This window comes from Stenella coeruleoalba (assembly GCF_951394435.1).
Source record: "Stenella coeruleoalba genome assembly, chromosome: 4".
Taxonomy (NCBI): Eukaryota; Metazoa; Chordata; class Mammalia; order Artiodactyla; family Delphinidae; genus Stenella; species Stenella coeruleoalba.
The window spans coordinates 103,266,343-103,279,730 of NC_137149.1; the positions used below are offsets into that span (position 1 = coordinate 103,266,343).

Genomic DNA, 13,388 nt, shown 5'->3' on the forward strand with positions numbered 1-13,388 from the left:
TTCTAGAGGAGATGTTTGTCCAAGACAGAAAGTTGTATTATTTTTCAGTAGTAATGATAGCTAACATTTACATGGCGCCAATCTCCACTGAAAGTGCTTAAATGGTATTAACTCATTTAACCTATGAGGTAGGTACTCTTATTATTCTCATTTTATAGATGAGGAAATTAGACAAGTCAGGTAACTTGCTCATGGTCTCAACAGCTGGTATAATGACACATTTTCTCGCTATTATACAGAGACACGTTGTCGACCCTGATCTACAACGCCAGACCCAGAGATTTCGATTCACTGAATGCTGAATTACTATTGAATATTCAAAACACCTGAAGGCCAGACTGCAATCATTCCATTCAGGAGCTCCTACTGGGGCAGTTAGAGGCTGAAGGATAAAATGTGAACTCACCCTATGTCTGAGGCTGGGGAAAGTCCATAGTGACTCATCGCCACAATCTGGATCTGTCTGATGTTACTGCCAAGCATAAACAGGGCGGCTGAGCATGCAGGGTGAAGTCACCTCACCGCATATTTAGCCAAGACATTCAGGTATCCACAGCTTCCACCTGCTCGGGAGTCTGTCTAGTCACCGGGTTTCTCTCAGCTCTCAGGAAGAATGCATGGAATGAGAAAAAGATCGGTCTTAATCTCTGCAAATGCCTTACCCAGCCACTGGAACTGACGTAATTTTCTACTCCCTGTCTACTTCTATAGTTTGTAATCAAATACAAGAATATAAAAGTTAATAGCTCTTCTTTCCATTTAGCAAGCAGCACTAGACTTAGAATCTTTATTCTCTATGTGATTTGTTTCTATAAGTCTATGTTGGGAATACTTTAAAATCCATTTTAGCATACCACAGGCCGTGCACTGTGTACGGCTTCAGGTATAGCTGGATTCAGAGGTTCAAATGTTGTTGTCAGAATCTGATATCTCTCCACTCTGTTTTATTGAGCAGACTCTTCATGTCTCTTCCCAACTTCAAGTCCAAAGGCAAAATGTGTGCCTTTTTTCCAATCACTTATACAAAAGACCCAGGACTAGTTTTTTTTTTTTTTCTTTCTTTCCTTTTTTTTTTTTTTTTTTTTTTTTGTGGTACACGGGCCTCTCACTGCTGCGGCCTCTCCCGTTGCAGAGCACAGGCTCCGGACCCGCAGGCTCAGCAGCCATGGCTCACGGGCCCAGGCGCTCCGCGGCATGTGGGATCTTCCCGGACCGGGGCACGAACCCGTGTCCCCTGCATCGGCAGGCAGACTCTCAACCACTGCGCCACCAGGGAAGCCTGTGTCTTTCTCTTTCTGACCTACTTCACTTAGTATGATCATCTCTAACTCCAACGTCCGTGCTTTTAAGCACTTGTGACCGCCCACTCCCATTCCTCCAGCAGCTGACAGGAAACAAACCAGGCATCTTACGGGCAGTTTGATGAATCAGAGGGGGCCTTGGAAGGACAAATCACTAAGTTAATCTCCCAAAATTTTCATGTTTGTTTAGACAGTGACCATGATGGCTACTAGAGAAGATAGTTTTCTGACTCTGCTGCTCTCGGCTCCTTGACAAAAGCAGAGAAGAAGTCGTAATCCCTGATCCAAGATCTGTGAACAGCCTCTTCAGACTGCCGGGGTCACAAAGCCTTTAGATAACGTCCTCCCTGTCCTGTTTGGTTTTGTTAAGTAAGTAAGCTACACAGAAGGAAGCGGTGCTGTACATTTCCTGGACAGATTCTTTCTCTTGCTGAGGGAGACCTATATACACAAGTAATGAGAAGGCACTAAGAGGGGAAGTTTGAAGGAATTAAAAGGATAGTGAGGGCGTGGTTGTCCACAATCCAACTCCAACCAAGGACAGATGAATGACCTTTGGCTGTCATTACAAGAAGCTCTGGTTGACAAATACTGTCTGGTATTTCCTTGCTGATTTCTTACCCTCACACCACAGGCCCTAATCCCTGTGGTCCACTATGCAAATGAAAACTCCCTGAATCAGTCTGCAGGTGACTCACCAACCCCTTTTAAGCCACGTTGGGTTCAAGGCAGTGACTGCTTGGGGTAGAAGCCATGGCTCACAGACTCTGCTTCTCCTACTGGCTACTGGTCTGCTGGTTGGTGGTAACTGTGGCAGAAGGTAAGGGTTTTGTTTTTATTCTACTGTGGGTCCAGTAATTGATAAGTTGTGTGAAAAGACAAAATTTGGCTCCATGATTATGCATATCGTGAACTGGAACTATTTACGTCAGCTTTCATCAGCCTGTGTGGTTAAAGAGAAAGAGGCTGAATTTTATCATCGGAAGGTCCTAGTCTCAGCCCTAGCTATGTGACTTTAGACACACTTAACTGTTCTGATTTCCATTTCCTCAAGTGTGAAGTGACAGCATTAATGATGTCCATTATTATGGGGGTCGTGAGGACCAAATGAGCTATCATGCAAGAAAAGCTCTTCATCCTTCAAGCACTATATGAATACTAGTTATTATTGATATAGAGCTAACAATTTCCACCCTGAATTACAGCAATGTCCACCTCTTTATATGCCCAACAGCCTGGTATTTTGCCCATGGTGGGTGTTCAGTCTCTGTTTATTAACTGCTTTAATTAATCACATCTAGTCAGTTGTGTCTTGGTGCTGTGGAGGTTAGCCTAGACTTCTTTCTTTAAGGTTCTATTAGATTCAATTTCTCCCCTACTCCTTTCTCTTTCCTTTTCCCCCACTACAAAATTTCCAGATGGCCTGAGCCAGAGCATTGGTTTACAAACGCTGGGGACAGGAAAGAAAAGGGGGAGAGCCCCAGGAGTCAAACTGAGTCCTCCACCACTTTCACGTGGCCTGGGGCTTTGCAGGAGCTCAGTCAGACCCTAGTCATCCCCTAGCAAGTTCCCTGCACCCATCCACCAAAGCTCACAACAGAACAGAAAGGGGCAGGGACATCAGAGGTGGTGGTGAGGCCACCAGAGATCACCTTGTCCAATCTCTGCATGAACTCAGGCGATCAGAGGGCAAGGAGACAGATTACAAAGAACACCTGCCCGATTCCCAAGACAAGACTGCAAACATCACCCGCTAAAAGTGACATCTGAAAGTGGCACCAGAACACAAAACCTGACACCGGGCACCTTTCCAGAAAGTCAACCACTCTTCAGGAAACCTTGTAAATACGTAGCTAAATAAGTTATAATGAGATTAGAGGTTTATTCACTTTTTTTTTTAAAACACCATTAAAATGTGATTTCTGATTTAGGCTCACTCTTCCCCACTATCCCTCAGACTAGCCTCAAAGACCTTCAAATGCAGCTTCACACTCTCCAGGCAGCCCTGGCTCCAGGCCATCACCCACTTACACATGCCCTGGCTCTGCCAGACGGGGTCATGTGTGGATCTCCAAACCCACCCTGTTCTCTCTCTCCTCCACAGCAGCAGCTATGGTTGCCCCCGCTCCTGATTTCACCACTGTTTATTGCAATTCTGCTTCACATGGTGACGTTTAATGTCACTATAGTATTACCTTCACATAAGGCTTTCTTAAGACACATAGCTTTCAAATTGCAATCTCCCTCTCTCTGACATCTTTGAATTCTTAGAGCAATTTGTATATCACCCGTGGTCCATACTGCATTCTGCTCTGCATTATAGATCCATGTATTTGTAGCGTCTCCCCACCTCTCGAGGGCAGGCCCCGTGTCTTTATCATCTCTGCATTTGTCACAGCACGTAACAAAGTAACCTGCACACTGTTGAAACTACTAGACTTATAGCATAGGATTGAAAGAGGCCTGTGTGAACTGGTATGAACTGGGCTCCTATGTCTTTACCTGTAAAATTAGAGATTTGGCTAAAATAGCCAGTTATTCTGTGAGTCTACAAAATGAATTAAGTTGCAGTTACTGTGAGCAAATTAATCACAGGACTTATATTTCTTTTTGGTTCGACTCTAAAGGCACCTGAGAATTTTTGTGATCCTCCAAGTGTAAAAGAAGAACTGCATACTTATACATCAAGTATAAAACTTACTTCTCTTAGAAATCAGGGTAGTTCACTACAAACCAGCTATTGTCTGCCCAAATAACCACAGAGTACAGATAATTATATTTTTTAAAAAAAGGTCATCTCACCCTTACTTTTTTTTTTTAAAGTACTAGTTGTTAGCATATGATGAATTTCATGTCTAGACTATAGTAAACCCACTTAAAATTGATGTCCAAACTCCAAGCAATATTTTGGGTCTTGATTATTTTATTATCTTTTAATTTTTTAAATTTATTTTATTTTATTTTTGGCTGCATTGGGTCTTCGTTGCTGAGTGAGGGCTTTCTCTAGTTGCAGCCAGCGGGGGCTACTCTTCGTTGCGGTGCGCAGGCTTCTCTTTGCAGTGGCTTCTCTTGTTGTGGAGCACAGGTTCTAGGCGCACGGGCTTCAGTAATTGTGGCTTGTGGGCTCTAGAGCACAGGCTCAGGAGTTGTGGCACACGGGCTTAGTTGCTCCACGGCACGTGGGATCTTCCCAGACCAGGGCTGGAACCTGTGTCCCCTGCATTGGCAGGTGGATTCTTAACCACTGCGCCACCCGGGAAGCCCTATCCTCTAATTTTGAATGTAAGTTATTATTGCAATTTTCCTGGGACTGGAGGGACTTCCGTGGCGGTCCAGTGGGTAAGACTCTGCACTCCCACGTCAGGGGGCACAGGTTCAACCCCTGGTGGGGGAACTAAGATCCTGCATGCCGGGCAGCGAGGCCAAAAAAAATTTTTTTTTAATTTTTTTCTGGGACTGGAATGAAATACTGAGCTTCACAAAAATCTACAGAGAGGAACTCAGCATCTACACTCAACATCTGCCTCATTCAATTAATCAGCTATGTACTGGGCATGAGGCCAAGCCAGGGACTGTTCTGGGTACTAGGGACATAGCAATGACCAACAGAGTCAACAGGCCTTGTGTTGATGGAGGCCCAATAACAACAGCTAAGACCTACCAAATGCACGTGTCAGGCATGTTCTCAGCACTTTACAAGCCAGTGAGATAGGTAGTATTATTTTCTCCATTTTACAAATAAGGAAAAGAAGACTGAGAGAAGTTAAGGAAGCTATCGATGGTCACACAATTATTAAACGGCAGAGCTCAGGGATCCTATGCCGTTCTGCCTCTCAAAATGTTTCCAATCTGCACTTAAATATTTGACCTAGTTTGGTCTAATTATGGTTGCAAAAGAGCTCTTTGTGTTTGATATTCAGTATCTTTGCTGTCATGTCAGTATGTTACATAATGAGAAATATTTGCTTATTAATGATCACATTATCCCTGAGAGGTAGGAATGTGGTAACTTTTGAAATTATGGAAACTGAGATTTCTCTCAGTCTGTTCAAGTCCACCGTAGGCACTGGGCTAGCAATGAGATCAGGTGTACAGAATGATCAGACAGATACTTCAGTGCAGGAGGAATACAACCGCTGAATGGTAATCACATGACTGATGAATATGATGAAAGTGGACTCACAGGGTGCTAGGGAAGCATATTGCCAGGGGCCTTAAGCCAGCCTCAAGGGAGGGAAGGCCTCCCTGAGGAAATGAGACATGATCTACCATAAACTTCTTTGGTTCTACTTCTCTCACTTCAAAGAGAACTCTACACACTTCTGAGTCTATTTTTTCCCACCTATTTAAGCCACGGGAATCTGACGCGGTTTCCTCCATTCCACAAAAACTACTTCAAAAAAATCATCCATGGCTGTGGGCTTTTAAAAATCTGGTTCCAGATGCCTAGAGCACCATTGTCAGGAGGATTTGGAGAATAGCCTCAGTTTTAAGAAGTAGAAAGAGCACAAGGGGTGGGTGTTTTTAAAAACTAGAGTCCAGCTTAATGAGTGGCAGAGCCCAAGACCTAGCTAAGCCTGATCTGATAGCAAAATGTCAAGATGGAGCTTAAGGATAAGGCTAGCTTCAGACTTCCCTGGTGGCACAGTGGTTAAGAATCCTCCTGCCAATGTATGGGACACGGATTCGAGCCCTGGCCCGGGAAGATCCCACATTCTGCGGAGCAACTAAGCCCGTGCGCCACAACTACTGAGCCTGCGCTCTAGAGCCCGCGAGCCACAACTACTGAAGCCCGCATGCCTAGAGCCCATGCTCTGCAACAAAAGAAGCCACCACGATGAGAATCCCGCGCACCACAACGAAGAGTAGCCCCTGCTCACCGCAACTAGAGAAAGCCCGTGCATAGCAACGAAGACCCAACGCAGCTAATAATATATAAATTTTTTTTTTAATTTAAGAATAAGGCTAGCTTCTCCCCTAGTGACTGGATTCTCAGCAGAAAGTTTTCATGTTACAAAGGTTCAGAATTGATCTGATTGTGTATAGGAAAGAATGAGTAGTATGGGATTTAATCAGCTTCTGTAGTTTGAAATGTCTTAATCTAGTTTCAGCCATAAGATTTTAATACTCAGTAGCCTGGGTGGGTATGGGAGAAAGGGTCAGTATTTAATTCAAGAAACAGACACCCATTCAAGCTGGCTTAAAAGAAAATGAATAGAGCTGGAGGTGGGGTGATTATTATAAAGATATTTCCAAGGACCTTAAGTACAGCCAGCCCTCAAAAAGACCAGCCCTGAGAAAGTCAAGAGTCAAGGTTACCCTCATCATCACTCTGTTACCACAGAGGCACTTGTCTCTTTTTCTCTTTGAGAGGCTTTCCCCATTTTACAGCTATGGAAATATTGGTTTCTCTGTTTATTCAACATTCAACTGGCCAATACCTGACACTCCAGCCCCCGCCCTACCACTTCCAGTAACATCTTCCACTAGCTGTGTCTCTGTTGAAATTCTTGAGTGAGAATCTGATTGGTCACTGGCCAGCCAATGAATGAGTTGAGTGTCTAACAACAGTCCAATCAGCCATAGCCAGAGGAGTGTAGTACTGACCTTTCCAGGTATTATGGGTGAAACAGAATCTCTAGAAGGGGCTATGAATAAGCAGACCCAGTACAACCAAGAAACCTGAATTCAGCTGTTTTAAAGGTGAGGGGAATCTAGCTCTCAACTTACTGTGAGGAATTCATTTTTCCATCATTCACACTCAGCAACCCTTTCCAGGCCTGTTTTGGTAAGTCTCTAAGGGAGTGAAGAAATAATTTCCTAAAGGAAAGCTTGCTTTTTCGCAGCCAGTTTGATTGTATGATACAGTTAGAGGGAAGACCTTGACACTGGAGGTTGATCCAAATTTCTTCTCAGAAATGAATGTCATCCTGGTCCTCAGTGCTCATTCCCCTGGAGCAAGTAGATGTTCCCTCCCTTCCTCTTCAGGGAATGATTTCACTGCTGGGGAAGTGAAGCAGGCCTTTTCTTTACATTACTTTTTTTCCATCAAATTTTCTTTCTTTATGTATAATTTATGCACAATAAAATGCACAAATCCTAAGGGTATATATTGATCACATTTTAGATATGTGTGTGTGTATACGTATGTGTGTACATTCGTACTTTTGTGTATATAGGTATGTATGTGTAAATATAAGTGTGTGTGTGTGTATACATATGTGTGTACATTCGTACTTTTGTGTATATAGGTATGTACGTGTAAATATAAGTGTGTGTGTGTGTATATCTCTCTCCATATTCATGTAACAACCACCCAGATCGAGATCTAAAGAATTCACTGGTTACTTTTTCCACTAAATAACACCTACGCTAACCCTAAGCTAACTATTTTTGACTTTTTTTTTTTTTACCATAGATTAGTTTTGCTTGTTCTTGAACTTCATAAAAATGGAATCTTACAGTATGTATTCTTTTGCGTCTAACTTCTTTGCTCAACATAACATCACAGGATACATCCATGTTGTTGTATTAGTAATTCTTCCTTTTCATTGCTGAGTATTCTTTCATTGTATGAATACACAGTTTGTTTATCCATTCTCCTATTGATGGACACTGGCATTGTTAGCAGGTTTGGGTTAATGTTAATAAGACTGTTGTGAACGTTCTTGAACTAGTCTTTTGTAGATATAAGCACTCATTTCTCTTGGGTAAATTCCGAGTGGAATTTCTGGGTCATAAGGAGTGTCTGTGTCTCATTTTACTGGGCTGGGCAGTTCTCTCAAACATGCTTTGAGACTCTAGAATTCTCTCTTCCCCTCTTTCTCCCCTGCCTCCACCTGAAGACTCTCCCCTCTGCTCGTGTCATCAGGCCTGTTTCCTGACTTGCGCTTTTCTCCCCACAGGACAGGAAGAGGTATTCACCCCTCCTGGAGACTCACAAAATAATGCAGAGCCTACAGACTGCCAGATCTTTACGCTTACCCCTCCTCCCACCACAAGGAACCCAGTGACGAGGATCCAGCCCATCACCAGGACACCCAGGTGTCCCTTCCATTTTTTCCCACCACAAAGGCCCAGAGTCCACATTAGGTTCCCATACAGACCTTTCCTCCCTCCGAGGTGCTACCACCATTTTCAGTTCCATCCATTTTTTCGGCCGCACAGTCGCCTTCCTCCTTATTATTATTTCCCCAGAAGAAGACTCTGGAGAGGAAGCTCCTCTGAGGAAAGCAGAGAAAAGAGAGAAGCGCCAAACGTGCTGAAGTAAAAGAAGCCAAGGCCTCAGGAAAAAGATTTCTGTTTTCAGTGACTAAACTAAAACTATTGGACTGGAAAATTAAGTATCGGTGATATCTCATTGTGGTTTTGATCTGCATTTCCCTGATGATTAGTGATGTTGAGCCTTTTCATGTGCCTGTTGGCCATCTGCATGTCTTCTTTGGAAAACTGTCTATTCAGTTCTGCCCATTTTTTAATCAAGTTGTTTGTTTTTTTGATGTTGAATCGTATGAATGCTCAGGTACTTTTATACGTAAGAAAAAAATAAAGAAAACCACTTCTTTCCTTTTTCAAGCACAGAGCATATTTGACTAATTTTTATAATAAAGTGTAAGTAAGTATCAGGTTCCAATAGGAACTTCCTTGTTCTAAACAGCAGAAGGACCAAAGCATTGAGGAGTGGGAGGTACAAACGAGCAGACACAACTGGAGCAGTGTATTTGGGGCAATAAATTCTGTATACCTGAGCAACTCCTAGAGTTATTACCAGGTAAAAGCACTGAGTCATCATAAAACAGCTCTAAACTGGAAACAGCATGAATGTCCACCAACAGTAGAAAGGGTAAATAATGATCATCTCATATCCTAGAATACAACACAGCCATGAAAAACAGCAGATCGCTGCTTCACACAACAACATAAATGAATCTCACAACTTCGTGTTGAGTGAAAGAAGCCAAACACAAAAGAATACATACAGTAAGATTCCATTTATATGAAATTCAGGAACAAGCAAAACCAACCCATGGTGATGTGATAGAGGTCAGAATAGTGATGACTTTTGAGGGGATATTGGCTGAGTAAGGGCAAGAGGGAGCCTGCTGGGACCTGAAAATATTCCATTTCTTAATCTGGGTGATGGTTACACAGGGTGTACACATTTCTAAAAATTCACCAAGCTGTATGTTTAAGATTTATGTATTTTACAATATGTAAATTATCTTTCAATTGAAAATGTTTTAAATGCTGCAGTGCAGAGGAAATCAGTAAAGGTATGCTAATTATAACTGTAGATTTAATTTGTTAAATAAGCTTTCAAATATTTCACTGACTGGTAGTTGGCAAGGTTATATTAAGTAATATTTCACTGATAAGTCAGACATAGAAAGACAAATACTGTATAATATCACTTATATGTGGACTCTAAAAAAGCCAAATTCACAGAGAGTAGAGTGACTGGGAGAGGTGGAGAAATGGGGAGATATTGGTCAAAAGGCACAAACGTCCACTTCTAAGATTAACAAGTCCTAGGGATCTAATGTACAGTGTGGTGATTATAGCTAATAATACTCTATTATATATTTAAAAGTTGCTAAAAGAGTAGATCCTGAATGTTCTCATCACAAAAAAGAGACGGTAATTGTGTAACGGGATGGAGGTGGTAGCTAATGCTTTGGTGGTGACCGTTTTGCAACAGGTAAGTGTTACAAAATCAACACGTTGCACACCTTAAACTTACACAATGTAATATGTCAATTACATCTCAATAAAGCGGGGGGGGGGAGGCACTATTTCACTGAAATATCACCTCATAACAGTAAGCAGAAGGGACTTCCCTGGTGGCGCAGTGGATAAGACTCCATGCTTCCAATGCAGGGGACCCAGGTTCTGATCCATGGTCAGGGAATTAGATCCCACATGCTGTGACTAAGAGTTCACATGCCACAACTAAGGAACCTGCGTGCCGCAACTAAGGAACCTGCGCACCGCAACTAAGACCCAGCGCCACCAAATAAATAAATACTAAAAAAAAAAAATAACAGTAAGCAGAAGACTTTGCATATTTTTTAGCACGAAGCAATATGTATTTGTCTTTCCCAACTAAGGCAAATTTAAACCAGAAATTTTTTAACAGCCTCAAATATAACCCTATAGTTGGCTATCAAAAGAACCAGAAAAAGAGAGAAACACACATTCTGAACAGAAGATATCTCCCACAATGTTGACATTGGAAATTTACGATAAGCATGAATTGGACAGTAGCAGTTCAATGATTTGTGTAGAAGGGGCCATCTCTACTAATACATCTGAAACCTCTTGACACAGATGTCCAGGTCCTTAACAGTGGCCTGCATGACTCGGCCTCCCCACGCCTCATCCCCAGCCTCTTCCTCTCTGACCTCATCTCACACTACTCTTTTCCCTTCTCACTCCACTCCAGACACACTGCCCTCCTTGCTGGTCCTCACACCAAACGCACTCCCTCCTGAGGACCTGTGCCCTGGCGGTCCCTCTGGCTACAGTGCCTTTGACCCAGATAATACAGGTTATCCATAGGGGTCCTCCCCTCACTCCTTTCAGGACCTTCATAAAATGCCACCTCTCAGTTCCTGGCCACCCGAATTAAATGTGCATGCACAGACCTACTTCCTCTTCCCATTCCTGGCTTTATTTTTATTCCTAGCACGAATCACATTCAATCATTCTATATGTATTCATAGTTACCTCTTTTATTATTTGTCTTTCACATCAGAAAGTAAGCTCTTTAAAAGCAGTGATTTGTATCTATTGTGTTCATTCCTTTATCTCCAGGACTTAAAACAATCCTTGCATATAGTAGGGATTCAATAAATATTTGTTAAATAAATGAACTTTTAAGGCTCCTGGTATTTTAACCCTATTTGCTTGCAAATCAATTCCCACATATCAGAGGAAGTCTCAGGATTTTAAAATCTTCTCCAGCAAAAAAAGAACTTCTATTGAGGAGAGAAAGATAAGTATAAACCTCTCTCTCAAATAAAACAGTTACTGGCCACTGGTGCATGCTTTCAAACTTCTTTGAAGAATTTTAACATGAGTCTTTCTCTTTTCAGTGCTGATAAATTTTTTCCCTTTCAGTAGTTCGTTAGAAAATAGGTCAGAATGGTAACCAGAGACAGAGAATGCTCCAATTTAATTGCTCACTTAATTTTGTAATTTTTTCAGGCTTTTATTAGTAGAATCTATCACTTTTTTCAAACTCTGAGTCCAATCCTCTTTGTAAAATCTCTCCAGGCTAGGTGAAGACATACAGATTTCCTGGGAAAGCTATTATCTGAGATGCCTCTTCAAACTGTTATTCTTTAAATATGTGTTCAACAAGCAAGGAGAAACTGATTTTCTGACAACAAAATTTATAGATATCTTGGCTTATGTTCTAAATAGGTGATTTATTACACGTTCTGTACATAGTAAACACTTTACCTTTTTTTGGAAAAATCTTTCACTATGTTCCTTCACTTGGGGAATTAGATGCCCACCATCACTCAGAATAGAGGTAGATTTCATATAGTCATAGAATTGTGTGCAAAATGTGTCTTAAGTTTCTGTTTCCATGCTGGCAAAGTATTTCTCTTTTCCTATAGCCTCTTTTCAGTTTTCATTGGTGATTTATTTTTTCAAATCAACATGTTGAGAGGTATATCGAGGACTTTATTTTTAGACACATAATAGATAACTTGTTTCCCCTAAACAACATGCCCTACACTTTTGTAAATTCAGAACTCCAGTGGACTGACTGCTGACTTAACATACATCTTAGCTGACTGATACCAAGGTTGGAAATGTGCCTCAGGCTGTACCATGCGGACTCCCTATGCTGCATTCCAATATAATCAAGAAAAGTGGCCAGAGCCACAGTGTGGACTAATTTTCCAATTTCCATTCATTGTGAGCATCAACTTACATTTTGCTGCTTGTAAATCACACTTGAAGACCATATTTCCGATTCATTCCAAAGATGTTCAGCGCCCTTTTGTTGGATCAGCTCTCTTGGAAGTAGCCTGATCAGCCTTCCTGCCACTCTGCATTTGCCCATCCGCTCCCATTTCATCGTTGTGAGGCAAATTTACTTTCATAACCCTTCAGGGTTTTTTTCTTTTACTCAGGATTCTCAGTGAAGTGCACAGCTCCTCCTCATTGCCCCCACGCTCCCACCAGCCTAGCTCTCCTCCAGCCACTTGTTCTGCCTTGCTGACCTCTGAGTCACCAGCCACCTGCTGACAGTAGGGGAGCCCTGATCCAATCAGAGAGATAAACGCCACGTGCGTTGGGTCTCCTCCGCTCCCACTCTGCTTCCTAAACCTTTTAAGACCGGACTAACAGAGAGTTTAACTATCAATGTCCACCAGGGCGCGCCCCTCCACGGCCGGCACCATCTGATGGCCCGTCTATTACAGTTCTTCCTTGCCACCCCTGCGGTTCAAATAGATTACGCAATCCTTAACACTGGGCCCTTAAAAACGGGGAAAGAAGACGGCTTATTGCATGGACAAAAGAGCAGATAATACCCCTCAGGTGAAATTTATCGCAGGTTTTAGCGCTTCTCTCCTTGGGAAGAAAATCGCTCTCTACTGCCCCCTCTTGGATCACGCTTGACAGCCCTGGGCAGTCCTGGGCGGAGCCAAAGGAGTAAGGTGTCGTCGTAGTGAAAGGGATGTAAGGCCAGCTGCAGCAACCCTCGAGCTCAGACCTTTTACAACCCTCCTTAAATAATTCCTGTCCATCCGAACAGAGCTGACGTCTTCATTCCTCTGCCCTAGAAGGGAAAAAGTGCTTCTCTCGCATTAATTTATTTCCTCCCAAGACTCAGCAGAAGAAAGGGGATCTGAACACCTTACTTAGGACGACAAGTATAATTTAAAATACATTCTTCTGGCTGGGCTGCATTTCCCAGTTTAAAATAATTTTTGATCTACAATATACCTTGAGCCAAGCTATATTATCTGAATCTGGTGTTTACCTTTGTTTTCAGGAAGTATGAAACACATCTACAAAGGAAAATCTCCAACACTCAAGCTAAAATTTGCCTCACTTTTTAAGACTTTT

General features: G+C 42.4%; 1 protein-coding gene across 1 annotated transcript; it reads left to right on the forward strand.

Moving 5' to 3' along the window:
- Positions 1-428: 428 nt before the first annotated feature.
- ODAPH (odontogenesis associated phosphoprotein) lies at positions 429-8,950 on the forward strand. The gene is made up of 3 exons (XM_079919535.1): positions 429-546; positions 1,492-2,121; positions 8,207-8,950. Exons 2-3 carry the CDS (start codon positions 2,055-2,057, stop codon positions 8,569-8,571), a joined length of 432 nt encoding a protein of 143 aa, XP_079775661.1. The 5' UTR covers positions 429-546; positions 1,492-2,054; the 3' UTR covers positions 8,572-8,950.
- Positions 8,951-13,388: the final 4,438 nt, after the last annotated feature.

Coding starts and splice junctions, on each gene's coding strand:
- ODAPH (XM_079919535.1), top strand. CDS start 2,055: ATGGCTCACAGACTCTGCTTCTCCTACTGGCTACTGGTCTGCTGGTTG. Junction 2,122..8,206: donor GGTGGTAACTGTGGCAGAAG/GTAAGGGTTTTG, acceptor TTCTCCCCACAG/GACAGGAAGAGGTATTCACC.